Source organism: Phocoena sinus, chromosome 10, assembly GCF_008692025.1.
Source record: "Phocoena sinus isolate mPhoSin1 chromosome 10, mPhoSin1.pri, whole genome shotgun sequence".
NCBI lineage: Eukaryota > Metazoa > Chordata > Mammalia > Artiodactyla > Phocoenidae > Phocoena > Phocoena sinus.
This window is the reverse complement of record NC_045772.1, coordinates 47,275,080-47,301,706: the sequence shown is the minus strand read 5'-3', so window position 1 is coordinate 47,301,706 and position 26,627 is coordinate 47,275,080. Positions and strand designations below refer to the sequence as shown.

General features: G+C 35.6%; 1 protein-coding gene across 6 annotated transcripts in view; it reads left to right on the top strand.

Moving 5' to 3' along the window:
* Positions 1-26,627, top strand: part of CNOT2 (CCR4-NOT transcription complex subunit 2) — a 111,725-nt gene that overhangs the window by 35,711 nt on the left and 49,387 nt on the right. For 3 of the 6 annotated variants that reach the window (XM_032645841.1, XM_032645844.1, XM_032645839.1), the window contains exon 2: positions 6,307-6,379. In XM_032645841.1, the coding sequence (XP_032501732.1) occupies positions 6,307-6,379 (73 nt within the window). Of the gene's footprint in view, positions 1-6,236; positions 6,380-20,214; positions 20,273-26,627 lie in introns of all 6 variants that reach the window. The other 3 variants (XM_032645842.1, XM_032645843.1, XM_032645840.1) reach the window with 3 other exon arrangements.

Below are 26,627 nucleotides of genomic sequence, written 5' to 3'. Positions count from 1 at the left end.
AATTCAGTCTCTTTAAAAGTTCCCTCTGTGTCCCCTTTGTAGTCAGTCACTCCTCCAGTTCCCTGGCAACCATTGATCTATTTTCTCTCTCTACAGTTTTGCCTTTCCAGAATGTCATGAATGGAAACACTATATGGCCTTTTTGGTCTGGATTCTTTGCCTTAGCAAGTGCATTTAAGATTCATCCATGTTGCATAAATTAATAGCTTGGTTTTTTTTAAATTGTTGAATAGAATTCTGTTGTGTAGATGTGGTGTTTTATTTATCCATTCACCTTTTGAAGAACATCTTCCATGGTATAAACATTCACATATAGGTGTTGGTATGAGCGTAAGTTTTCAGTACACTTTGGTAAATACCTAGGGGCACAATTACTGGGTTGTATGTTAAGCCTATGTTTAACTTTATAAAAAACTGCCAAACCCTTCCAAATGTATTTGCTTTCATTTTTTAAAGATATTTTAGCTAGATTTAGAATTCTTGGTTAATAGTTTTTTAAATTTTTTTTCTATAGTTTAAAAATGTTGAGGGGAGTTCCCTGATGGCCTACAGGTTAGTATTCTGGGCTTTCACTGCCATGGCCCCGGGTTCAATCCCTCCTGGTCTGGGAACTGAGACCCCACACTCCTCACGGCCAGAAAAAAACTTGATTACCTCTCCCCTGATTTGCATTGTTTTAGGTGACAAGTTTGCCATCATTTCTATCTCTTATTCTCTATGTATTCTTTTTTCCCCTTCTGGCTGCTATATGATTTCTCTATCACTGTTTCTCAGTAGTTTGACTGTCAAATGATGAAGTGTGTTTTTTTGTTCTCCTTAGAGGTTGTTGAAGTTATTGGATCTGTGAGTTTATAGTTCTCAACAAATTTAGAGAAAGTTTGGCCTTTTTTTCCTGTCCTCCTGCTCTTTTACTCTTTCTGGGATACTAATTACATTAATTTTAGACTGCTTGATATTGCCCAACAGTTCACTGTCCCTAGTGATGATATCTCACTGTTCATTGTCCCATGATTCCTTTTTTTTTTTCTAGGCTCTTTTCTCACAGTGTTTAATTTTGGAGTTTATTGCTATGTCTTCAATTCATTAAGCTTTTCTTTTGGAGTATCTAATCTGCTGTTAATCCTATCCAATGCATGTTTAATTAGAGATATTGAATTTTTATCTCTAGATGATCAGTTTGAGCCTTTAAAAAATGTTTTAACTTTCAAATAATTATAAATTCATAAGATGCAAAAACTGTACAAGGAGGTCCCATATGCCCATCACCTATCTTCCTCCAGTGATGTCATCTTACATAACTGTAGTGCATTATCAAAACCAGAAATCGGTATAACTTATTAGACTGCAAATTAATTCACTTTACCCATTTCTGCATGCATTTACTTTTTTGTATGTTTTTATCATTCTGTGGTATTTTTCACATGTGTAGAGTCGTATAACCACCACCACCAAAAGCAAGATACAGAACCTTTCTGTCACCATAAAAAAAAATGCCTCTTTCTACCAACTTAGGTATTTTTGATACCTTGAAATTTTTTTCTTTTAATTTTTTAAAAAATTTAAATATTTATTTATTTATTTATGGCTGAGTTGGGTCTTTGTTGCTGCTCAGGGCTTTCTCTAGTTGCGGCGAGAGGAGGCTACTCTTCCTTGCAGTGCATGGGCTTCTTATTGCGGTGGCTTCTCTTGTTGTGGAGCATGGGCTCTAGGTGCACGGGCTTCAGTAGTTGTGGCACGTGGGCTTAGTAGTTGTGGCTCACGGGCTCTTAGAGCATAGGCTAAGTAGTTGCGGCGCACGGGCTTAGTTGCTCCGTGGCATGTGGGATCTTCCCAGACCAGGGCTGGAACCTGTGTCCCCTGCATTGGCAGGTGGATACCTTACCTTTCTGGTACTATATTCATAGTTTTCTTTATTTGCTTGAATGTATAGAATACATTTACAATACCTCCTTAAGCCACTAATTCTATCATCTGTATAATTGCAGGTTTATTTCCATTTATTATATTTCACCTTGTTATGGGTTGTGTTTCCTGCTTCTTTGCATGGCTAGTGTTTCTGATTGGATGCCAAACATTTAATTTTACATTAGTTAATGATGGTTTTGTTGTATTGTTTTAAATATTGTTGGGCTTTGTTTAGGGGTACAGTTATGGTACTTAGAATTCTTTTGATCTTTTTGAGGCTTGGTTTTAAGCTCTGTTAGTGCTGGTCAAGAACATACTTCAGTTTAAAGCTTATTTGGTTTCATTACTGAGGTTTTCATTACCTTCTGAACTCTATTCAGTACCCTGTGTGTTAAAAGGTCCCACTCTCGTTGATGGGAACATGAGCTCTGGGGATTGTTCTGACTACTCCTTTTCAGAGGCTTTTTCTTCAGATTCAGTAGTTTTTTCACATGCATGCACAGATCATTGCTTAGCTAAAACCTTGAGGGGAATCTCTCTCCATATCTTTGGCGCTCTTTGCAGCTTCCTTCTCCCCATTTGCCCTGCAAATTCTAGGTGTTTTGGTGTTTCCCCTAACTCTGAACTCTTTTTCCTTAACTCAGTGAGACTGTTGTGCTCCAGTTGGGTTCCATCGCCTAACCTCTTAATGATCTCTGTCCTGAGATGGTGTTCAATGTCTGAAAATCATTGTTTCATACACTTTTTTCTAGTTTTCTAGTTGTCTAAGGTAGGAAGGTAAATACAGTCTCTGTTTTTCTGTCTTGGAAGGTATCCCTGCCTTATAGAAAATTTCATTTTAGTTTTATAAATATTTGGCTTTTCTGAGTTTTTAAATATTTATAGGACTTTGTGGGAAAAGCAGTGCATAAACTTTAATAAATTTAGGTACCTAGGGTGCATGTTCTCTCTCATGTTTTCTTCTTTTCACATATTCTCTGTGTCACACATATATTCACGTCCTTCTTTATCTATTCACTGTCCTTTCATTCCTAATATGAGTATCAACACAATCTGTTATTGAACATCTTTGTTTAATATAAGATAGTGGTGACAAATGTTAGCTTTTCATGTTTACCCAGAAGAAAATAAGAGTGCCTTAATTTCTTTTTCCCTTTGTTTACTGAAAGGAGATAATGATTTTTAGTTATTGTTCAGTATAGAATGTTGATTCCTATATTGGTTAGAACACATACAGGCATACATCTTGTTTCATTGTGTTGCAGGAAGGGGGACCCCTTCCCTTCCAGGGCCCGAGAGTGGACTCTTGTCTAACACTCGGAAATGAATTGTCCGAGGAGACACATGGGCTGACAAAGCAAGAGGCTTTATTGGGAAGGGGCGCCCATGTGGAGAGCAGCAGGGTAAGGGAACCCAGGAGAACTGCTCTACCACGTGGCTCGCAGTCTCTGGGTTTTATGGTGATGGGGTTAGCTTCCGGGTTGTCTCTGGCCAATCATTCTGACTCAGGGTTCTTCCTGGTGGTGCACGCGTCGTTCAGCCAAGATGGATTCCAGCGAGGATTCTGGGAGGTTGGTAGGACATATGGACTGGTGTCTCCTCTCCTTTTGACCTTTTCCGAATTCTTCCGGTTGGTGGTAGCTTGTTAGTTCTGTGTTCCTTACCAGGACCTCCTGTTGTAAGATAACTCAAGCAAGTGGTTACTGTCGTGTCTGGCCAGGGCAGGCGGTTTCTGTTGGTGGTTCCCTTAACAACCGCACTTTGCTTTATTGTGCTTTATTATTCTATTGTGTTTTTACAAATGGAAGGTTTGTGGTAACCCTACATCAGACAGGTCTGCGGGTGTTGTTTTCCCAACAGCATTTGCTCACTTCGCATCTCCATCACATTTTGGAACTCTTGAAATATTACAGACTTTTTCATTTTCTAATATTTGTTTTGGTGATCTGTGATCGGTGATCTTTGATGTTAGTATTGCAAAAAGGTGATGACTCACTGGAGGCTCCAGTGACGGTTAACATTTTTTAACAAAAAAGTGTTTTTTAGTTAAGGGACGTACATTGTTTTTTTAGACATGATGCTATTGTATACTTAATAGACTACAGTATAGTGTAAACATAACTTATATGCGTTGGGAAACGAAAAAGTTTGTATGACTTGCTTTATTGTGGTATTTGCTTTATTGCTGTGATCTGGAACTGAACCTGCAATATCTTGGAGGTATGCCTATAGTGGCTGTTGTTTGAAACCCTAAGCCATGAAATACTTGAAGTTATCCCAAGATGGGGAAACAAAAGAAACAAAACAAGCTTTACTTTTGTACTAAATCCATAGTATTCCAAAGTTAATATTTTTTTAATCTGGTAAATGTACAGATTAAATATTTTTAATTATATTATTTAGCATATACAGTCCTAATTATCTCATATATATATATATATATATATATATATATAATGTTACGCTGTTGAAAATAGAATAGCCTTGCCTGATTTTAGATTTCTAATATATCTTTTGATGAAACTGGTACAAATGGAAGATAGTGCATGGACTTTAAACTTATTCTTAAACTTATTTAGGAAGGAAAACATGCTTATTTTCTAAGAAAAAACTGAAATTTTACACTTACTGTCCATTGAATTCAGACTTGTCATGAACATGTTAATAGTGAAGCAAATACTGTTTTAAACTCTCTTAATATTATGAAATACATTAAAACAGGGTTAATGTTGTTCAGAGGATGCATAATAAATAGGTTTGTTCTCATTTTGTGACAGTCATGAACATTTAAGTTGGAGCTAAATGTATGTCACTTAACGATTCTTGAACATCCAATTCAGTAGATAGTTTTTCTTTATGAATAACCTAATTCCTTGCTAGATTATACTTATAGCAGTAAATATACTTATGCTTTAAAAAACCTTTCTCCTTTGTTACTTTTGAGAGAGATGTATTTAATTCCAGTAGTACATATAAATTTGGTAATGCACATTTACATTTTTGCCATAGAGCCAGGCATCTCTGAAGTATTTCAGCCAAACATTTACAATGCAAGATGGTCAAAATTAGGTAAAAGTATATAGCACCCACTAACTTGTGATCAGGCATAAGAGAGGAGGTGGAGTGTAGGTTTTCAGTACATGAATTCTTTTTAAAATTTAAATCTAATAATTTTTAATGTTTTCCTTGAAAAATTTTCTGACCTTCTTACTAGATTGCTTTTTAGACGTAATCCATGTGTATGTGTATGTGCATGTTTGTTGGTTTTAGTAAAATTGATTCATACTTCTTATGAAATTAAATTAGATGTTTTTATTATCCTCTCTGAAAGTAAATTTTGTCTAATATTAAATAATTGCTCTAAATTTGAATGTAATTTTTAGTGGTTAGCAACTATTGTTAGTTCAGTAGGTATACTAACTTACTACTTTCCTGGGGTAAACATTTTACTAAAAGTTAGGTAAAAGTAAAAGTAAGACTTTAGTCTTAAAAACGACTATTTACAAATTCTTTGTAGATACCACTTTTGAATTTTTGGTCTTTCATTTTCAATTTACGTTCTTGAGTTAGCATCTCTAGAGACTATTACCTCTGCTTCGGTGATTGTTTTTTTTTTGTACCTGAAGTTTACAGTGCCTAGTCATTTTGGACTCATTTAGCTCTGTCCAGGTTAAGAAATAAGCCCCATTATTTTTCTGCCCTAATGTAAAAAAGCACATTCTATTAGAGCATGCATGAAATTGGAGGATTGAAGGACAAAGGCTTCCAGAAAGTTGACATGTGTTGCTACTCTTCATTGGAGTAAATTTTAATAGAATATTGAGTTAGGTTTTCATCTGTTAATCATCCTAACATTATAGGATGAATTCCCATCTTATGGCATAGGAATAAACCTCATAAACTGAATGAATAGCGGCTGTATAAATAAGCATTTTGAGGGGAGGGATTTGAAATTAGATGACTGAATCTGAATTAATTGAACATTTCTGAGACTAACAGGAGGATGTTTATTTAAAAGGAAAAAAATGTGTCAATTCAGGGCTGAACTTTTTTGTCCACTCCATTTTTATTCACTGTAAGTTTCTTTCTATGTGTGAGGTCTGGCAGACAGTTTTAATTGGAAGGGAAAGGTTTTCATATTTAATAACTTCTATCTCAAATAAAATGTCTGCCAGTCTAGCCCTCCCTGGATGGTTAAGAGGAAGATCAATTAAGATATAAAAAGAGTACTTTTTGGTTTTGTTTTCTATGTATCGTATTGGATATTTTTGCTGCTGTTCATATGTTTACATGTTAGTAATTTTGACGGCTTTTGGATAATTCCACTCTAGAGGGAGAACTGGTGGGCGGTCCTTCCTGTGACACGACCCTTGAGTGACAGTTCTATTTGATTGCCTCCAGTACTGTGAGGAAAGGACACGACTCTATGGTGAGGACTGATGGACATACATTATCTGAGAAAAGAAACTACCAGGTAAGATCAAAAATTTTTTTCCTTTTTTCTGTTGGTCATATAGTTACATGAACTGTTTAACATGTTGTATTTAATTGGAATCAGGTTGGATACACCTGAGTTTGAAAAATTGGGGTTATAATTTTAAAAATACATATGTTGGGTTTGACAGTTGAAATAGTGGGAACATTTTTCAGAATAAAGCATGCTTATAATATAAATGTATATTTATTCTTATAAATAATGTATATATATTATTATAATAAATGTATATTCTTTTAGTGTCAGAACATAATTTTTCTGGTGTATATATCTGTGTCAAAACTTAGATTATCTAAAACACAATTTATGACTTCATGGCTGGATTCAAAGCTAGTATTCCATAAAACAAAATGTTGATTGCTTTTATACATATTATTTCTGGAAGACTAAATCTGAAGTCTTAGGATCTATTCGGGGTACTAGAGCATCACAGGAATGTAGACAAAGTTGGTTAGAGTATAGAAAAAATAGAAATGAAAATCCCAGGGTACTCAGAGACCCCAATTCTATTGAATTTGTCATTAGCTTGCTGTCCTTATAATGTTAGATTCTTGTTTTCTCATTTATTAAGTTAGTTAATAATATCCATCCCCTATGAAATATGTAAGGATGCTGAAAGGATGGTTGAGGTGTAATATTCCTGTTTTCTTTCTGAGCTTTTAAAAGAAGGTGAATTTTAAAGATAGTGCTATTGGGCTTCCCTGGTGGCGCAGTGGTTGAGAGTCTGCCTGCCGATGCAGGGGACGCGGGTTCGTGTCCCGGTCTGGGAGGATCCCACATGCCGCGGAGCGGCTGGGCCCGTGGGCCATGGCCGCTGAGCCTGCACGTCCGGAGCCTGTGCTCCACAACGGGAGAGGCCACAACAGTGAGAGGCCCGCGTATCGCAAAAAAAAAAAAAAAAAAAAAAAAAAAAAAAAAACAAAAAACAAAAAAAATAAAGATAGTGCTATTAAATAGTGATTTTAAAAACTCTTACATTTGAATTTAATTTTTTCAAAGAAAATCTGCTTTATTCATTTGATAATAATTTAATATCAAATTATGTAATGACTCAGAATACACAGTAGTTCATAGTTAAGTAGGAATAAGCTTTAGGCTTCTTTCACAAATATATATCCAGCCTCCCTCTCTCCCTTCCACCCAAAAGTTTTGTTCCCTCCAGGCTGTGAAGGCAACTAGTGTGATAGCAGCAGCTTTTGTTAACTAACCATTTATCTTCTAATCATTTATTTTAGCCCAGTTAGTCTTTTCTTCCCTCAGATTGGAACAGTGAACATTGGAGAAAATTGTAAATGGGTCTTCATGGTGAGATAACAAAGAGCCTTTGAACACAAGACTTAGGTTCTGGTTTGGGCACTGTCCATAATGAAAAGTGGTGTCATATTTAACCTTTCTAGAATTTGACCTAATTTTATGTCTGAAGTTTCTTGCCAGATTTTTATAATTTTAATAAGCCAGAGTAAGCTGTGGCTATGCAGAATCAGTTCTCCCTGTGACCTTTTCTGTTCTGAATTGTTTTTATAGAATTAATCAACATGGCCTCTGTTCATTACTTATACTTGCTGTAACTCCTGCCTCACAACCACTTCCAACTACCTTGACTCAGGATTTTAATTGGTTACACTACTTGGGTTGTTGTATCTTTTGATAGATTCTGCTAAATTATTTTAAGAATGTCGTGATTCTATATTGTGTGGCTTTTCAGTGTTTATAATCCAGTTTGTAAAGCGTAAGCAGAACTTTTGTATGACCAGACAGTATGATTAATTTACTTTATGGAATCATATTAATAAAGAATTCCAAATTTTACACTTAAGAAAGGAATAAAAGGAGATTATATTTTATACATGAAGAGATTTCCTAATTCCTGTTCATTCTACTCTAAAAAAATGGTTTAGAGTCACACTGTTTCGGTCACATTATTTACAAATAATCCAGGTCTTTTAGCTTACCTGAAAATGCATTCTTGGTTAGGGTTCTTCTGCCTGAAAATATTTTCCCTTTTCTCTTTTCTTGTTACTTAGTTACAGTTAGTGCATGTTGAAATATTCTTGGAAACACTTGTTTAAATTGCCATTGTAAAATTATTTGTGAAAACCTCTTTTGAAAAATACATGTATAGAAATATAATTTCCTGTCTGATAATTATGATGAGTATATTAAGAGCATATGGGAAATTCAAAGGAGTAGTAGGTAAATTACTAATATTTATATTGGTAGCACTAAGAGTTTGTATATGCTGAGATGAAATGATCTGGATTTTTAACAGTTCCATTTTGGAGGAATTTTATTTGTTGTTTTTCACGGACAAAGTAGGATTTCTTTGTAGCTGTGTTTATACTAATTAATTTATCTTTGAGGCCTTTTGTTTTTGGAGGTTACTTGATGTCTTATAGTGTTATTTAAGCATTCTGATAATAATAAGCTAATAGTCCAGAGTTTAATAAAAAGGATAAAATTTCCCCAGTTCTCCTTTCATTGTGGACTTGATTAAAGACTTAGGAACTCATTTGGAAAGGTGCATTCCCTCAGCTTTGTGCTAAAACCTAATGACTTTCAAATGGGTGTTGGTTGAAGTATTGATTTTTCTATTGGTATCTACTTTGTGTGTTTCATTTGTCACTACGAATTTAAGCCCAGTTAAAAGTTTTTTGAGTATGACTAGAGTAGTTGAAGTTTATTTACATAGACAGACTGGTATATTAGTTCAGGTGAGATAATTTAATTATGTAAATGGTTTATAGTTTATTCTTTTAGAAAGATTGTCAAGCTTCTTCCAAGGAAATGTAACTCCAGTTTTTAGCTAGAATTTTCTTTTCTTTCTCTAATTTACACTAATTTATTCCAACTATGAACATGCACAAATTTAACCATATTAATTACCAGTTAACTTACCAGTGCCTTCTTCCCCTCTCTTATATAATGCAGACGAGCTCCTAAACATTACATATAATCTCTGCACATTCTGACCCCGCATACTTTTATTTCCATTGTCTCCTCTGTTTGCTTATTGAGTAATATAAATGGAAAAGTTTTTCCATTGAGTAATATAAAACTGCTTTTAAATCTCTATGCTATGCACTTTTACACTTTAAGCCTTTACTTGTTTGGGTTCCTCTTCATGTAATGCCTCACCTTTCTTCCATGATGCAAGAATTAGGTATCAATACTTTCAGAAGCCATTCTGTGATGGGCTTCAGCATTCCTTCTCCTTGCTTTTGTAGCTTTTGTGCATACTTCTAGTTTAGTGTGTACCATGATACAATGTAGTTATGTTTATTTTTCCTTGTCTTGCTGTAGCCCCGTGCTGTCCAGTACCGTAGGCACTAGCCATAGTGGTATTTAAATTCATTTAAACAAAATAAAATAATTTAATTTCTCAGTCACATCGACCACATTTCAAATGCTCAATAGTTACATGCTGTTAATGGCCACCATATTGAACAGTGCAGATATAGAACTTTTCCTTTATTGCACAGAGTTGTATTAGACAGTGCTACTGTATGTTACAAGTGTCTTGAAAACTGGAGCCATATTTATTTTGGTACTGCCTGTACCTAGCATGGTTTCAGTTACATAATAGGTGTTCAAATGCATGTTGTTTCAATAAAATTAAAACAAAGAAAGAGGTGACAGGAAGAAACTGCAAAGTGTGCTGGGGAAAATGCCACTCATATATATATATCTCCAAGATTTTTAGAATGCTACTTTGAGGTCATCACATCATATGCTAGCTAGTTCAGTGTATGTTATTTATAAACTAGATCTAATGCATCCTAGTCTGTATGTTCCTTAAGAATACCTCATTATCTAGAATACCACGTTAACTTTGTGGAATGTATCCTGTCAGAGAATGATGGCAGTGATTGTATTGCTATTTCCTCCTCTCTCCCCCTGCCATTAACTATTTTATTTCCTTTCTATTAGTTTTTTTAAATTACAGAGCTATAGAATGTGAAAGTTTACCTTCACAATTTTACTTTTAACAGTTTAGTGTGTATCTTTTCTAGTGATTATATAGGTGCAAATGTGATTTGTTGTCTTTGTTTTTAACAAATACGCGTTTTTCTACAGCTTGAGTATTGTACTTAATGGAGGTATTTCCATGTCCTACCTACCCTTCCACTGCCTCCTTCCCCAGAAGTACTCTGTTGTTTGAATTTTGTTTTATTCTTTTTGTTTTTATATTTTTATTACATATATATTTCAGTATATAGGTGCATCTTTATGTATCATGTGGCAATTTTTTGAAAAGTGGTTCCCTATATTCTGTTATTTTGAATAGGAAAAAAAATAATGACTTTCCAGCCCACCCCAAACCGTAAACAATTTCCCAGATATTGCTAAAACACTCAACACCTATCTGACATTTCAGATATCTGACAATTCTGCATAATGTAAAGCATTTAAAACACAAGTTTCCTAATTATTTAACAATCAGTGGTGCACATACAAATTCATCTGGTACGTGTGCTTCCATTCAGTATGCAAGAGTATTGTACAATACTGTATACAAATTACATTTTTTTCTTTTGTACTGCAGTAAAAATTTAAACAAGCAATGAAGTACCCCATTTCTTTTATTATAAGTGACAACACATTGTTGAAAATTTTTATCTTTCTGCTATCAGGATGTATTTTACAACTGATGGTATCTTAGAGTCATAGTTGTAACATAGCTTATAACCTTTTCTTGATAGCTTCTAGTATGATTGAAAACAGCACCAGCATCAAAGCACTTGGAATCTGATATATTACGTACATTAAAGATGCATAATAAAAAGAAAACTTAAAATGGAAAAGAATTTTTGAAAAATGAATACTTAGCAATTCAAGAGTTGTCAGAATAGGTCTAGCGCGTAGAACAGAGAGACGGAGGCTTTAGACATCCTTGCTGTTTGGCCCTGGGTTAAGGTGAGCAAGAGTGAGCTGAGGAAGGAATTTGTTCAAAAATAAGTACCTGAAATCAGTGAACTGGTTCACAGTTTATTGCTCTTGAAACTCTTGGAAACATGGCTGTAGCCACAGGATGAAGGAAGGGGAATAAAAAAACTCAAATTGGTGACTGTTAAGTTGTCTTCACTCGCAGTTATACAATTCCTGCTAAAATGAGATCGCTTTTGTAATTGCACTTTAAATGTGATGCTTCTGCTCATGTCACGATCGTATTATCAGCTGCAAAAGTTATTTTGACTCCATGACCTAAATATTTGTTTCAAATAAATTTTGACGTTTATTTGTCATCCATGGCTCATCTTTTTCTTCTTCCTCTGGCCAACCAAAAACATCAAATTAAATGAATTCCCAAGTTCCTCGTTGGTTGGTTTATTACGTGATGCTAACAATGTTGGTCTTTCTTTGAGTGCATTATATGTTCTGATACTTTTTTACTCATCTTCTGAAATTATCAAATGAGATGACATTTGTTTTCCACAAAGCAGGTTTCACTAAGGTACATGGTTCTACGGCACCCTTAGTATCTTAGTAATTTTTTCACAGTGCCCCTGAGCCAACAGAAATGTTAACAGTTTTGTTAAATTAAGTAATTAGGTCTAAACCACTTACGTAGTTCAGGTGGTATCTGATATCTGACAGATATCTGATATCTGACGTGTTCCCTGAGAAGATTTAAAATATCTGGCGGCATCCTTTTGTCTTCACTGTGGTACTCCTTTGGGAACTTAGCTCTAGGCTTTTACATGTGAAATATTGTTTTCTCTTTCAGAAATACATTTTATATTTAAATAATTTGCCCCAATCATGAATATGGAATGTGTTCATCATTAAATAGAAAGTTAAAACATTAGTGTAGATACTTCTATCAATCAGAAAATATAGAAGCAAAGTTACTATTTTTTTAATTGAAGTATAGTTGATTTACAGTGTTGTGTTAATTACTGCTGTACAGCAAAGTGATTCAGTTATACATATATATACTTTTTTAAAAATACTCTTTTCCAAAAAAAAAAAAATACTCTTTTCCGTTATAGTTTATCATAGGATATTGAATATTATTCTCTCTGCTATACAGTAGGACCTTGATGTTTATTCATCCTATTGGATATATACCTATATATCAATGTATATGTCGATATATATAAAAGCTTACATCTGCTAACCCCAACCTCCCACTCCATCCCTCCCCCAGCCCCTGCCCCCTTGGTAACCACCAGTCTGTTCTCTGTGTCTGTGATTCTTTTTCATAGACAGGTTCATTTGTGTCATATTTTAGATTCCACATTTAAGTGATATCATATGGTATTTGTCTTTCTCTTTCTGCCTGACTTAGTATGATGATCTCTAGTTGCATCCATGTTGCTGCAAATGGTATTATTTCAGTCTTTTTTATGGCTGAGTAGTATTCCATTGCATATATGTACCACATCTTCTTTATCCATTCATCTGTTGATGGACAGATGTTTCCATGTCTTGGCTATTGTAAATAGTGCTACTATGAACATGGGGGTGCATGTGTCTTCTTGAATTACAGTTTTGTCAGGGTATATGCCCAGGAGTAGGATTCCTGGATCATATGGCAACTTGAGGAACCTCCATAGTGTTTTCCATAGTGGCTGCACCAATTTATATTACCACCACAGTGTGAGAGTGTTCCCTTTTCTCCACACCCTCTCCAGCATTTATTATTTGTAGACTTTTTAATGATGGCTATTCTGATTGGTGTGAGGTAGTACCTCACTGTAGTTTTGATTTGCATTACTCTAGTAATCAGCAATGATGAGTATCTTTTCATGTGCATATTGGCCATCTGTATGTCTTCTTCGGAGAAATGTCTATTTAGGTCTTCTGCCCATTTTTTGATTTGATTTTGTTGTTATTGAATTGTATGAGCTGTTTGTATATTTTGGAAATTAAGCCCTTGTCGGTTGCATCATTTACAAATATTTTCTCACAGTCCCTAGGTTGTCTTTTCATTTTGTTTATGGTTTCCTTTGCTGTGCAAAAGCTTGTAAGCTTGATTAGGTCCCATTTGTTTATTTTTGCTTTTATTTCTATTGCTTTGGGAGACTGACCTAAGAAAACACTGGTGCATAGTTACCTTTTAAAATATAATCTCAGGCCTTACTTAGATTCTGGGATGATTGCACTGATGGTGACAGCTTAGTTCTTTGTTTTTTTAATTTTTCTGAATTCCCATATAAAAATAGAACAACTAGATAGAAAACCAAAACCCATGAAAACATTTGTAACAAAAACTGGGGATGAAATATCTCCATGAACCTCAAAATATAAGCAGGTGAAAGTCTAACAAAAGACCTAAATTTATCAGTTTTTATGCATGAGAACATAGAAGCATTGGGGTGTATGGACCTGGGCATAGAAGCACCTCAAAGTGGTGAAGAGACATTTTGAAAGTGGTAAGTGTGATTAACCAATTTGAAATTGGGGAGGTTTTGCCCACTTTATTAGATCAGGGTTAAGGGACCTGTGGTGAGGCCTAAAGTGACTTGAGCTGCCTAGCTCTGAACTCTCAAGACTGACCCACCAGTGCTCCCTTCCAAGACCCTGTTGAGAAGTTTCTGGGAGTGGAATCAAAATTGAGCAGGATAGGGACAACAGGGACAGAGGAAAGAGAAGGAGCAGATTAAAGTGGGAGAGGGGAACAGAGCCAAGAAAACCTCAGCAAACTTGCCATTGTACTTTTAGAGACTGCATGAAAACAACAGAAGAAGGAGCTTTATGAAGTTAGAGAAGTTTTCTGAACCATGTCGTAGTCTCAAATTTTATGAAAATTAAATTCACAAAAGGTCTTCTAGGAATATGTTTAGGTGTGTTTATACCAATTTTGAGTCCCATCAACAGTGTTCATATTGATCTGAAATTTAATAATGTCAAATTTAAAAATTTTCAAATTTATTGAGGTTGTTTGAGACATATTTCCCTATTGAAATTAAAAGAAGATATTCTCATGTCTTTTTAAAGATTTTTAATTTTGTCTTTTCATGTTTAAATCTTTCTGAGATTGATTTTTGTATATGGTTTGAGGAGACCAAATTCCTTTTCTTGGCATAAAGATAATCAATTATATTAGCCTCATGTATTGATTTTGTTCTTTCTTCCTCCTAATCAGCAGTGCTCTGTTATAAATCAGTTCGTTTATATTTGTGGGTCTGTTTCTTATATCTATTTTATTACTTTGATGTGTTTGTCTCTGCCTGCACCAGTGTCCCACATTCTCAACTAATATAGCTTTGTGTTAAATCTTCATGTCTGTCTCTCCACCTTGGTCTTTATTATTGTCTTCACTTTCTTGGCCTTTTGTTCAGTGACAGATTTAGAATTTGAAAAAAAAAAAAGTCATTGTGTTTACAAGTGGAATTTTATTGACTTCATTTTTATTTGGGGAAGAAATGATATGTTTATGTTATTCTTCCTCTCCCTGAATTCATACACTGAGGTCTTCTGTATTTTCTCTCAATAAAGTTGTCTTTTTTTAATAATGGAATTATAAATCTTAGTCAGAGTTATACATAAGTACTTTTGTTGCTTTTTTTGGTAAATTGTATTTTTAAAATTATATTTTATAGATGTTACTGTTATATTGACATACAGTTGACTTTTAAACTTGATTACTGTTTTTTTGGCTGCATCGGGTCTTAGTTGCGGCACACGGGGTCTTCGTTGAGGCATGCAGGATCTTCCGTTGTGGTGTGGGCTCTTTGTCGAGGGGTGCGGGCTTCTCTCTAGTTGTGGTGCGCGGGCTCCAGGGCACACGGGGTCCAGAGTACGTGGGCTCTGTAGTTTGCGGTTATAAGGCTCTCTGGTTGAGGGGCGTGAGCTAAGTAGTTGTGCTCGGGCTTAGTTGCCTCGCGGCATGTGGGATCTTAGTTCCCCAACCAGGGATCAAACCCGTGTCCCCTTCATTGGAACATGGATTCTTTACCACTGGACCACCAGGGAAGTCCCTAAATTTTTATTCTTATAATTTATCTGTAGGTTATTTGTGGGGTAGGTTCTTTCATGTAAATAAATATATCATCTGGAAATTCCAGTTTTGATACTTTACAATTTTTATAACTTGCGTTTCTTTTCAGAACGCACTCATTTCTGATACAAGGTTGAGTAGAAGTGTTAGTAGTAGGAATCTTTCTCTTGTTACTTGTCTTACAAACTTTATCACCAGTAAATATGATGTTTGATGCAGGTTTTGGGTTTTTTTTGTAGATATTCTTTATCAGGATTAAGAAATTATTCATAATGCTACCTATTTAAATATTTATATTAAATATTTATATTTAAATATTAATAATATTTAAATATTTTTTAGCATCTTTTTTCATCCGTAAGATTGTTGACTGTGTGCCTTTTCATCTTATTTGTCACCCTTGCTTTAAATTTATTTTTTGTTTTATACTCATCAATTTATACTCTTTAAGTTATTGATATTTCCTTTTATTCCTTAGGGTTTGTTTTACTGTTCTTTAGTCTTAAGTGTTTTTAATTTTCCAAACTTATGAGGCTTTTCTAATTATCTTCATATTGCTGACTTCTCACATATTCTGCTGTAGCTAGAGAATGTGATCAGTATGATATCAATTATTTGTTTACTTACTTGAACAAAATGCATATTGACCAGTTGGCAGGTGTATTGCTCTGTTTCCATTAGATCAAGTTCGTTAATCTTGTCTGTCTTCTATACCCACATATTTATCATTATTTTTCACATTTTTACCATGATTTTGTTTAGATTTCGACTCTAATATATCTTCTTTTATTTATTTAATCATTTTATACATGCTTATGTTTAATATGTGATAAATCCAGCAGCTGAAAGTTGCCACAGATCATTCTCATGTCTTTTGCTTCTTCTGGTTCTCACTTATGATACCTTGATTCCTTGTAGGTGTGTAAGTTACCATTTTATGTTTCTTAGAAATCTGTGTGACTTCTTTGAGGACTAGATGAAAAGACATTTTTCCCAAGGGGATTTGTGTTTGCTTTTGCCAGTGCCTAAGACACTACCAATCCAGGAGGTTGTTTTTTTTTCCTTCCTTCCCTTCTTTCTTTATAGTATCATTTTCCTTCTACTTGAAGGACTTTAAATTTTTTTAAAGCTTTTTATGTTATGTGTAACATAGACAACATTAAAATCATTAAATTTTTATTTAAGAATTTTGCGTTTTGTGATTCCTTTCACTGCCTGTCACCTTACCTTAGTTCCTTGAAAGTCTGAGTCATGATCTTCAAGATAGCCCCTTTAAAAAGAAAGTTGGGCTTCCCTGGTGGCGCAGTGGTTGAGAGTCCGCCTGCCGATGCAGGGGAGGCGGGTTCATGCCCCGGTCCGGGAAGATCCCACATGCCACGGAGCGGCTGGGCCTGTGAGCCATGGCCGCTGAGCCTGCGTGTCCAGAGCCTGTGCTCCGCGACGGGAGAGGCCACAACAGTGAGAGGCCCGCGTACTGCAAAAAAATAAAAAAATAAAAATAAAAAAAGAAAGTTTACCTAACCCACAATTGTCATGTCAATCCACAGTTCTTTTTTTTTTTTTTTGGCCGTGCTGCGTGGCACGTGGGATCCCAGTTCCCCAGCCTGGGATCAAACCTCCGCCCCCCGCAGTGGAAGCATGGAGTCTTAACCACTGGACCGCCAGGGAAGTCCCAGTCCACAGTTCTTTTAGTTGAGCTTCTTTTATCTCTGCTTGAATATGGGCATACTGATGACATACTTCAAAAATTCCCCACCTATAATCTTTAGGATCTAGTTTCTTCAAGCACTTTACTTTAGGGCCACTTTTAGGGTTAGAGTAGATGAATCTACCTGGTTCTCAATTTCACATGCCCTCTAAACATAAGTCAAGTCATATTCACCCTAAACTATCACATCCTAGAATAGGACAGGTCTTTGGGATATTCCAATACCTAAGATAAAAAAATATGATAGTGTGTGACATTTGTTTCTCCGGAGCAATTCAGTTTTTCCACAGGTAGAGAGGTAGGGTAGAGGGGTGGTTCTTAAGTCTGACTGACAGTGTTCTGTAAGCAGGTTAAGGAAAGAAAGCGGAGGATCCCACAGCTCAGAATGTAGGTCTTCACCTCTCAATTTTCAAGCCCATGCCTCACCCTCACCTATGCTTCGGCTAACTTCTAAAATTTGGAGTCTATCCACTTGGGTTTTTGTGGAGATTAAATCTTTAGTATCTTACTGGGGTTGCAGGGACTGGGTATTCTTCATGATAACTGTGATAGAGAAATATTTTCAATCTAATGAGAGTCCATAGGCCCTACCCTTCTGTGCCTCAATTTGAGGTAAAAGTACATCTTACAGGGGTTTTGTTATGATTAAGTGAGGTAATATATATAAAGTGCTTTGAGTAGTACCTATCATTTGATAAACTCTCAACACATATTAGTGCTTATTTGTACCAGGCCCACTGTGTTAGGCTGCTCTAGTAGTACACTGTTCTCAAGGAGTGCATATTCCCATGGACTACAGTGCAACCCAGTGGCTCTAAGTAGTATAATTCTTCTAGTGGGATTTTTTGATAGAAAAGAGATGTGTGTTGTCTCATCATATTAAACTGTTAAGTCTGAAATACTCGTGAAATAACTTTTTTTATAAAGGTAATCTAACTTGAGAAAAAGTTTGGGAAATAGAAAAAAAAATTTTCATCTCCAAATCCTTATTTGGTACTTCTCGTGGCATGACATTCTAACCACTGAAGGTGTCTGTTAGTCTATTAGGTATTTTGGAAGTGGTTGTCAATTTCAGTGGGAAAAGGCATAAAACAACTTTATTCATATGTTTCAGAAATGCAAAAATTAACATTAATTTTTGACATAATTCCATTAATTTTTAAAATAATTGTTATGCTCATAAAATTTTCACATGTACTGTAAGCACTGCAGTGATGGGTTACTGTCAAATAACGCTCAAGTAACAGCATGTGTGGAGTAAGAGGAGGACACGTTCATGTTATGGGCCTACTCAGTGCCAGGCACTGTTCCAGATTCTGTGGAGACAGAAGTGAACAAAGAGACGAAATAAATAAATAAATTCTGTTCTCGTGGAGCTGATGTTTTAGAGTATATGAGGACATTAAATAAAATAAATAAAATGCATTGTGTATTATATTTTGATACATGCTATGGAGGAAAAATTAAAACAGGAAAGGGGATAGAGAGTGTCTAAGGGGTTGGGGAAAAGGACAGTATACTTTTAAATAGAATAAACAGTGAAGTCCTCACTAGGATGGCTCAATATATGAGTATGGTGAGGTGAAGCCATGTAGATACCTAAAAAGAAAGCATTCTTGAATGGTACAAGAAGTACAAAGGTCTGAAGACAGGAGTATGCCTTTTGTGTTTGAGGAATAGCCAGGGGAGTGGGGCAGTCGGGCAGGAACACAATAAGAGAAGGGGGAAATGGTAGGAGATTGCAGGTAATGAAGGGTAAGTTCACTAAGGCCTGGAGGCCAGAGTAATGGTGCAGGAGCATTGTAAGTGTGTTTTCTTCTTTACTTCTTTTGATTTGTGATGTTCTTTATTCTGAGCATCAAATGGATAAAGTACATAAGGGTATAAATGTAAATATATTTAGCGCATTACATTGTAGATGCTCACTGAATAATGTTTACTGAGTTAATTTATATGGCAAGCTGTTTAGAAGTATTTTAAAAGTCCTGTGTTCCCTTGCTAAAGGAATACTTTTTATTTTTAATTGCTTCATATAACATAATTTAGGATTCTGATACTTCACTATATGTAATTTACTGTTTTAAAACATTTGCCACCTCCAATAATATTTGTTATTGAGTAGATGTTATCTTTAAATAACTTAAATGAGCATCTATTTTTATTAGCTTTAGTAGTCATAATAATCAGAGTCTAGTTTCCTCTGAATCAGTAATTTACTTTTTATATTATAAAGTGAGGATTCACATTCTCATAAAAGTCACAGTTTAAGTCCTGTATTTAGATTTATTTCTTTAAAAGTCTATGATTTTTTTATCATCTAGTTTGATTAACGTTATTTTAGTTGAGGGGGTCCTTATTTGCTTTTATCAGAGTGGAACACTTTTGAAAAATTAGTTTCCTCCCAAGGAATATACTTTTTTTTTTTTTTTTTGGCCATGCTGCACAGCTTGCAAGATCTTAGTTCCCTGACCAGGGATCAAACCCCGGCCCCCAGCAGAAGTGCGGAGTCCTAACCGCTGGACTTGACAGGAAATTCCCCCAAGGAATATCCTTATACCGAAAGTTATCCCTGGGTTTTGAAAAGCTCATTGGCCCACTTGTAGGAATTTAAATATCAATACATCCAAATAGTCCAGCTGGCATTTTGCTGGCTGATGGTATTAATGTTAATGCGTATGAGAGCCTTAGATTTAATGTTGAGTGCTTAGGAGAGCAAGAAAGTATTCAAGGGGCAGATAGGCAGAGTATTTTAACATAATTGTCTTGCACGTTTTTATGGTGGCCAGGTGAGCCCTATCCTCATTTTCTGTGTGCAAGTTTATAGAAAGCTCTACTTGTGTGATTCACCCCCCACCCTCTTTGTTTTGATTAGCACTTTGAATCAGTCTGAGGTGAATCTGGGGTTGGGGAATGATGAAGAGGTGAACAGGGAGTCATAATGTTGAAACTGGACATTCAGATCTTTATAGCATGATTTCCTTATTTTTCAAAGAGCGGAAGAATCCCATCGTTTATCATGTTCTGGTTGGACTCCTTTCTTATCGTTTGCTGGAGTTTGAACTTCAGAGCTATGGTGTCAACCCTGCTGTAGTATCTCAGGGGCGCTTCTAGTGTGGGGCTGGTGCCATGGCTCACCCTCCAACCTTTCCTTCTTCACTTCAGCCTCCAGCCCTGAGCTTTCCAATCCCCAGAGTAGCCAATGTTGAAAGAAATTGCACAGGTAAGTAGGTGGTGGGAAAGACCGGGGGAAAAATGGTGCTGTCATCAGTATTTTAAGGGTGGATGTTGGGCCATTTTGTTAGTTTAAAAGTATAGTGTTTCTTATAAATTATTTTTTTCATAAAATTATCTCATAAATTATTAAAGTCCTAGTGTTCTAAGAAATAATTTCATTTCTTATTAGTTAGATGTGAAAGAGGGAAAACCTTAAACTGAATAAACCATTAATGTTGTAATACAAAGGAAGTTTGTTAGATTTTTTTAAAACTTCATATTCTCCACAGAGTATAGCAGGACCAGAAAACTCATGTTCAGAAAAGAAGCTAAGAGAAAAAGTCAGGGAAAGCATAAATCCATAGACTAAAAATTTTGCTACGTTTAACTTGGTATCAGAAGGAGGCATATTTTAGTTTCCTTCCACTAGCTTTAGACATGCTGTTCTTCCCTTTCCCAAAGTTTCAGGCAAGTAGCTATATTTTTAAAATTTGAAAGAATAGAAATTTCAAACATCTTTTTCCTTGAAATCTAGACAGGAAGACTAGAACATTTCTACCCATCTCTAGATTTGAGGTTAACAAAGATAAGTATAGAAGCGGTGAAGGCACAATATCTGGTACAAAGTTCAGCAAACATTTGTTGAGTGAACAAGCTCACCCAAATTGTGTGTGTGTGTGTGTGTGTGTGTGTAAAATGCTAACACTCCTGTCGTTTTCTGCTTGTGTTCCTTGTATCCGAAATCATGATCTAACAATACAGATTTTTTTTTCTTAATGCAGAATTTTTAGAAATAGTTCTATAGCAGTGTAGCCCTGGGTCTGCACTACTTTGCTCACAAATAAATACTATCATTTTAGGTTCTTCTCAGAAAGACTTCAAAAATTGTTTCTTGGGCTTCCCTGGTGGCGCAGTGGTTGAGAGTCCGCCTGCCGATGCTGGGGCCGCGGGTTCGTGCCCTGGTCCGGGAGGATCCCATGTGCCGCGGAGCAGCTGGGCCCGTGAGCCGTGGCCACTGAGCCTGCGCGTCTGGAGCCTGTGCTCCACAACGGGAGAGGCCACAGCAGTGAGGGGCCCCTGTACCGCAAAAAAAAAAATTTGTTTCTTTAGTTCTCCCAGATCTATCCCATGTAATTCTTATTCACGTTATTTCTAGATTCTTTTGCACATAACAAGACATTCAAAATTATACCCAGGAAAAATAGAATATAGCCTGTGATGGCTAACATTTCTTCAGAGAAAGTATGTCAGGATTAAAGAGATTGGGGCACCAAATATTTGGCATTTCAAGTCTCAAAGCAGGGCCTCAAAATACAGAATCCTCAGCAGTTTCTCTCTCCTTTCCTCTAAGTTCGAGCATTTCTTAAATTTATTGGGAGGCTTGTAGAAATCCATATCCCCCAGCAAAGCAGACCATCCATCAGTTTCTTATGGATTCCCGCCCTCTGTCCTCTGCATTAGGGAGCGCTCCCCACCCCCACCTCTGACACTGGCGTAAGATAGTCAACCTCATTAAAAACATTTCCTTCATACTTAGAGGATTTGTTTTATATTCTAAACTTATGGGCTTTCTACTGTTATATGTTCTTCCACTTGTAATTTATAAATTTATATCTTAATATTTAAGGATAAAATATTGCTTATTTTAATTTTAGGCCCTATTGTGTGAGTTCTCAAATCTAACTTATTGGTCATAAGGCATACCATTTATAGTTGGTTCTTCAGTTAATATATGATGGTGTGCTTTTTTTACGGTTAGCACTTTTTGAGTTATTAGTGTTTTGATTTTAGGATGATGTACGTGTCTTTTAAAGCTTATATGTTGGTGGTTATAAGTTTGAATCTGTATGAGGCATATTGATACAGGCAACTTTAAAAATTTGAAAAACCACAAAATCTGTTTCTTCAAGTTGAAGCATGCACAACATATTCTCCCTAGATCAAAGTCAGACTGATCAGGAGCGCTGATAGGCCTTTTGGTAATACTCTTTAGAGGGTTTGTAGATTTGGTGGGGGCACACCCTAAGGTATGGTGTACATGGTTTGGGGAATGTCATCTCAGTAAAGCAGCTTCAGGTACCAGATTTCAGTAAACAGTTTTTGGATTAGGAAGAGTGATGTGTTTTCATCGCTCTCCTGGCATGCCCTCTCTATCTTTTTATCAAATGGGAGCTACCCTGTTTTGTGGGGGATGATATCTCTTATGAAGTATTCCTGTAACCCCTGTACAGAACTCTGTGCCAAAATATTTAACTACTCTCCAAAATAATGATTGTTGATATGTTCCTATAAGCCCCTAGTTTCCTGCTGAATCACATTTCCGGTCAGTTTCCTTTGCATCTACCTGTTAACTGCCTTTTCAGTATTCATTAAGCCTTTTATTGCTCATTTATCAGGCAGTCTGCATTTACTAAAACTATGAAATGAATTGCTTTTATTTCCGTATCAATTTAAGTTGATGAATTTAGAAATTATCAATTTAAAATGTACCTAAATCTTCACTTTTTTTAGATCCATACTAAGTAGATTAGTAAACTATTCATTATACATTTATTTATATTATATCAAGCCACAGTATTCTAGAACTAGTAGGACTTCAAGAGTAGTATGTTTTTTAATAGGAGGAAAGATCATTCTTTTCCTAAAGACTTCCAGATATTAAATTCTTTGTTCTTTGAGGAGCTAGATTTATTTTCTAATGTAAGTGCCTTTCTCTCCTTTATTTAATCCCATTTCTTTTCTTTTCTTTCTTTTTTTTTTTTTAGTGTTTTCCGGAACGAAATAAAATTAGGATTATTTATAACAGTTGTGAAGTAGGATTGGTAGCTCAGAATCCTATTACCAAAAAATACCACTAAAACAAATTCCTTGGGTTATAAATATTTCTAGGTGGTAGTATATCATATTTGATATAGGTGTACAGTATTCTAGTTCCATAGATTTTGGGCAGTGTTTCAGTGGATTTGACCTATCAGCTTTTCCCTCTAAAAGTCAGTAATAAAGATAACCAGAGTATCTTCAGGTATTATGGCTTCTCATGATTGGTTTCAATTTTGATTGACTACATCTTGATAAAGGCAGATAAATGTTAATGGAAATTGTGATTTTTATTAATTTTCTGCCTGCTTTATAAACAACAGAGAACTTGTGTGTATATGTATGGGTGTGAAGTGTTTGCTGATAGTGAATATGAAATTGGGAGGGAAAAGTAAGAAGTCAAATTTTGTATTCAGCAATCAGAGTGAAATAGTAAAATCTCCATTAGGGAAACAGTAGTAAAAGAGCAGTCCTGTCACCCCCAACCCCCACCTACATTTGGTTCTCTTTACCCTTTATAATACAAGGTGGATGCATACTCTGTTCCTAAAGATGAAAAGTTGCTGGCTATAGAAAAGTCTTCGTACTTCAGTGTTGTGAAAGAGTTGATTTTATGATGGGACACGTGTATCAGCATGTTAACAGTAAAACTCCTGGCTACTTTAGAAATAGAATCACAAGAAAAAGTTGCCATCAGGGATTTGGTCTTGTTTTAACCCAATTGGTAAACATATTCTACTCGTTTAATGCTACAGTGTCTATTTCAGTAGCTTACAACAAAAATTTTAGAGTTTTGTAATAACCATTCTAATTCCTTGAATGATTAAATTATGTTCACTGTATTTTGAAAGTAAAAATATTAGTTAATTTGGAACATGGAAATAGTAATTACTTTTTAATTGGTGTAGTGGTGGTGTTCTTTCTTTTAAGCATAATTTTATTCTAAAATTAATTTTGCTTTCTCTAAAATAGATATGATCAGTCTGGTAGAGACTAGCTTTTGTTTCACATACCTCTGTCCAGGCAGTTCATTCTCATTCTTCCGCTAAAGAGATCTTTTTTTGACATGCGCAAATATTTCATGTGGCACCCTCTGCTTACCATTGTTTACTGCAAAGTAAGCCCCGTACCCCTTTTTGCCCTTTACTGCTTCTTCCGTCATGAAGCTTACAGTTTGGGGAGAATACAAACATTAAACTATTAGTTGTATCTCTGAGAGTCAGTGTACTATCGTGGCTAAAAGTAGGGACTCTAACAGATTGTCTGGGATCATATCCTGTCTCTGTCAATTATCAGATGTGGAATCTTGGGCACATTAGATATGTGACCTTGGGCAAGTTACCCAACTTCTCCAGTTCTCAGTTTTCTCATCTAAAAATGAAGACTAAATAAGTAAATACATGAGGATTACATACATGTTTATATAGTTATTACTAAGTAAATTATGAAGATTATATAAATACATTTTGAAACATTTGGAGTATATTGCCTGGCATAGTAAGTGGTTAATAAAAGTTTTTTCTTATTATTGTATAATTATAGTTATGATAAAGTATTTTCAATGACTGCAAGCCAGGGGTCCTGATTCAGTATGAAAGTTTCAAAGAGTGGGAGAAAGAGCATTCTAAGTAGAGGTATCAGTCTATGCAAAGGTCTGGAGGTGGAAGAGAACTTGTGTTTGAGTAACTGAAGGTGTGGCAGTAGTTTAGTGGTGGCAGGGGACCTGTGGAGACAGTTAAGGTCAGAGAGGTTACATAGGGCCTTAATAAGCCTTATTACTGATTTGGAAAGCTGATGAGGCATTTCAGTCAGCAGAGCCATGGCTGTTAAATTTTTATTTTAAAAATTTACTTGGCTGATGTGGGAGAGTAAATTTGAGGGGAATGAGAATGGATTAATAAAGACCTGATTGAAGGATATTGGAAATGCTTGTTCTCAGAAATGACAGAGATGGAAAGATATGGATGATTTCAATAAATATTTAGAGTTAATCTGCTCAGCTTGAGTTTTAATTGTTGAAGATGTCAGGGGTTACAGATGGCATTTTCCAGAGATTATCATGTACAGGAACAACTGTGAATAACCCAAACTAAGCTGAGGCATAAGGTTGTTGTTGGATTTTGAGATAATTACTGCTGCAAAATTATGTTAAGGTCATGATCTCAGGAATATTGGTCTGCATCCTTTAGGGGAAATTAACAAGAGATACGAGAGTAGGAAAGTGTCAAAGTCATTGTAGTGGTTATGAATATGACATCATAGTAAAGTGTTAGTTGAGGGAAGTCTTCACCTAGATTTTTGTACCTGGCTTTCCCGTCTATATCCTTGCCCTCTTAACCTGGCATTGAAATTTAGCCTATTTTTCCTTACCACCTATCCTTACCACCTATCATTGTCCTTCCAGACATCCTCCTTGTTGGCTGTATTAAAAGTTTTGTGTTTCTGAACTTATGCCTGCTGTTTCTTATGCCAAAGTTTGCTTCATCTCCCACCCTACACTCTTCTTCTTTTTTAAAAAAAATTTTTTAACAAATTTAAATATTTGTTCAAATATTACTTTATAAGACCTTTCAGTTGTTTCCCTCAGATAGAGTTAGATATTCCCTTATTTGTGTTCCCAAAACACCTGTACAGATTTTCATACTGTAATTGTTTATTTACAGGTGTTTCTCCTAACTAGGCTGTGAGCTTGTTCAAGACTTGGGGCTGTTACTCAGCTTTTGTGTTCATTAGCACAGTTTTTGGCATAATTCATATAGGAAACCCTCAGCATGTTCACTGAAATGTGAAGGGAGATCAGTCAAAGGGCTAAAAAAAAATCTAGTCCATAGCTTAAACTAAGAAGGTGATAGGTAGAATGGCAAAAAACAAATGTGAAAGCCACTGTGAAGAAAGGTTAGAATGTGATGATAATGCAGAACAGAACAGGAGAAAGTAACTCGGAAAGTCAGTTTTAAATATTACTGATTTCATTTATTAAAATGCACTTCTCATACAGAAATGTCTAGCAGCACTTTAAAATATGCTGCTGGAACGTTAAGACTGGAGATAGATTTCAAAATCAAACTATATTTGTTTGCTATCAGGAAAAGGACCGCTCTGCTATGGGATGTGTTTCTGTTCCCTGAGAATAGGATTCCATGCCTGGGCCAGCATGCCACATGATAGACAATAAATGATTTTAGAGTAAGTTCCTCTCCAGAGGTCTTGCTAAAGGAAAATTGTGCAAGATTATATACCGCCCATCCTGCCTTGGATATGATCTATTTTTCACCCTTTCCTGTCTACCTATCTATCTACTTATTTATCTATCTATCTAAATTTATTTTTGAAGTTTCACTTGTAAAGTGTCCTATTTTGTTTCTGTGACCATTTAAAAAGCTCCAGGCCTTGCCTCTTATTCTTTCCCTTTTGTAATTACCGTTCATCCCACCTGGATCAGGGACCACTTTACCCATCTTTGAAGTTGTTGGTTAAGATTATCTCAAGTTTGAGGTTTTATGAATTCTCTGTGAGTATTCTGAGTTACTGCATTTGGCTTTGAA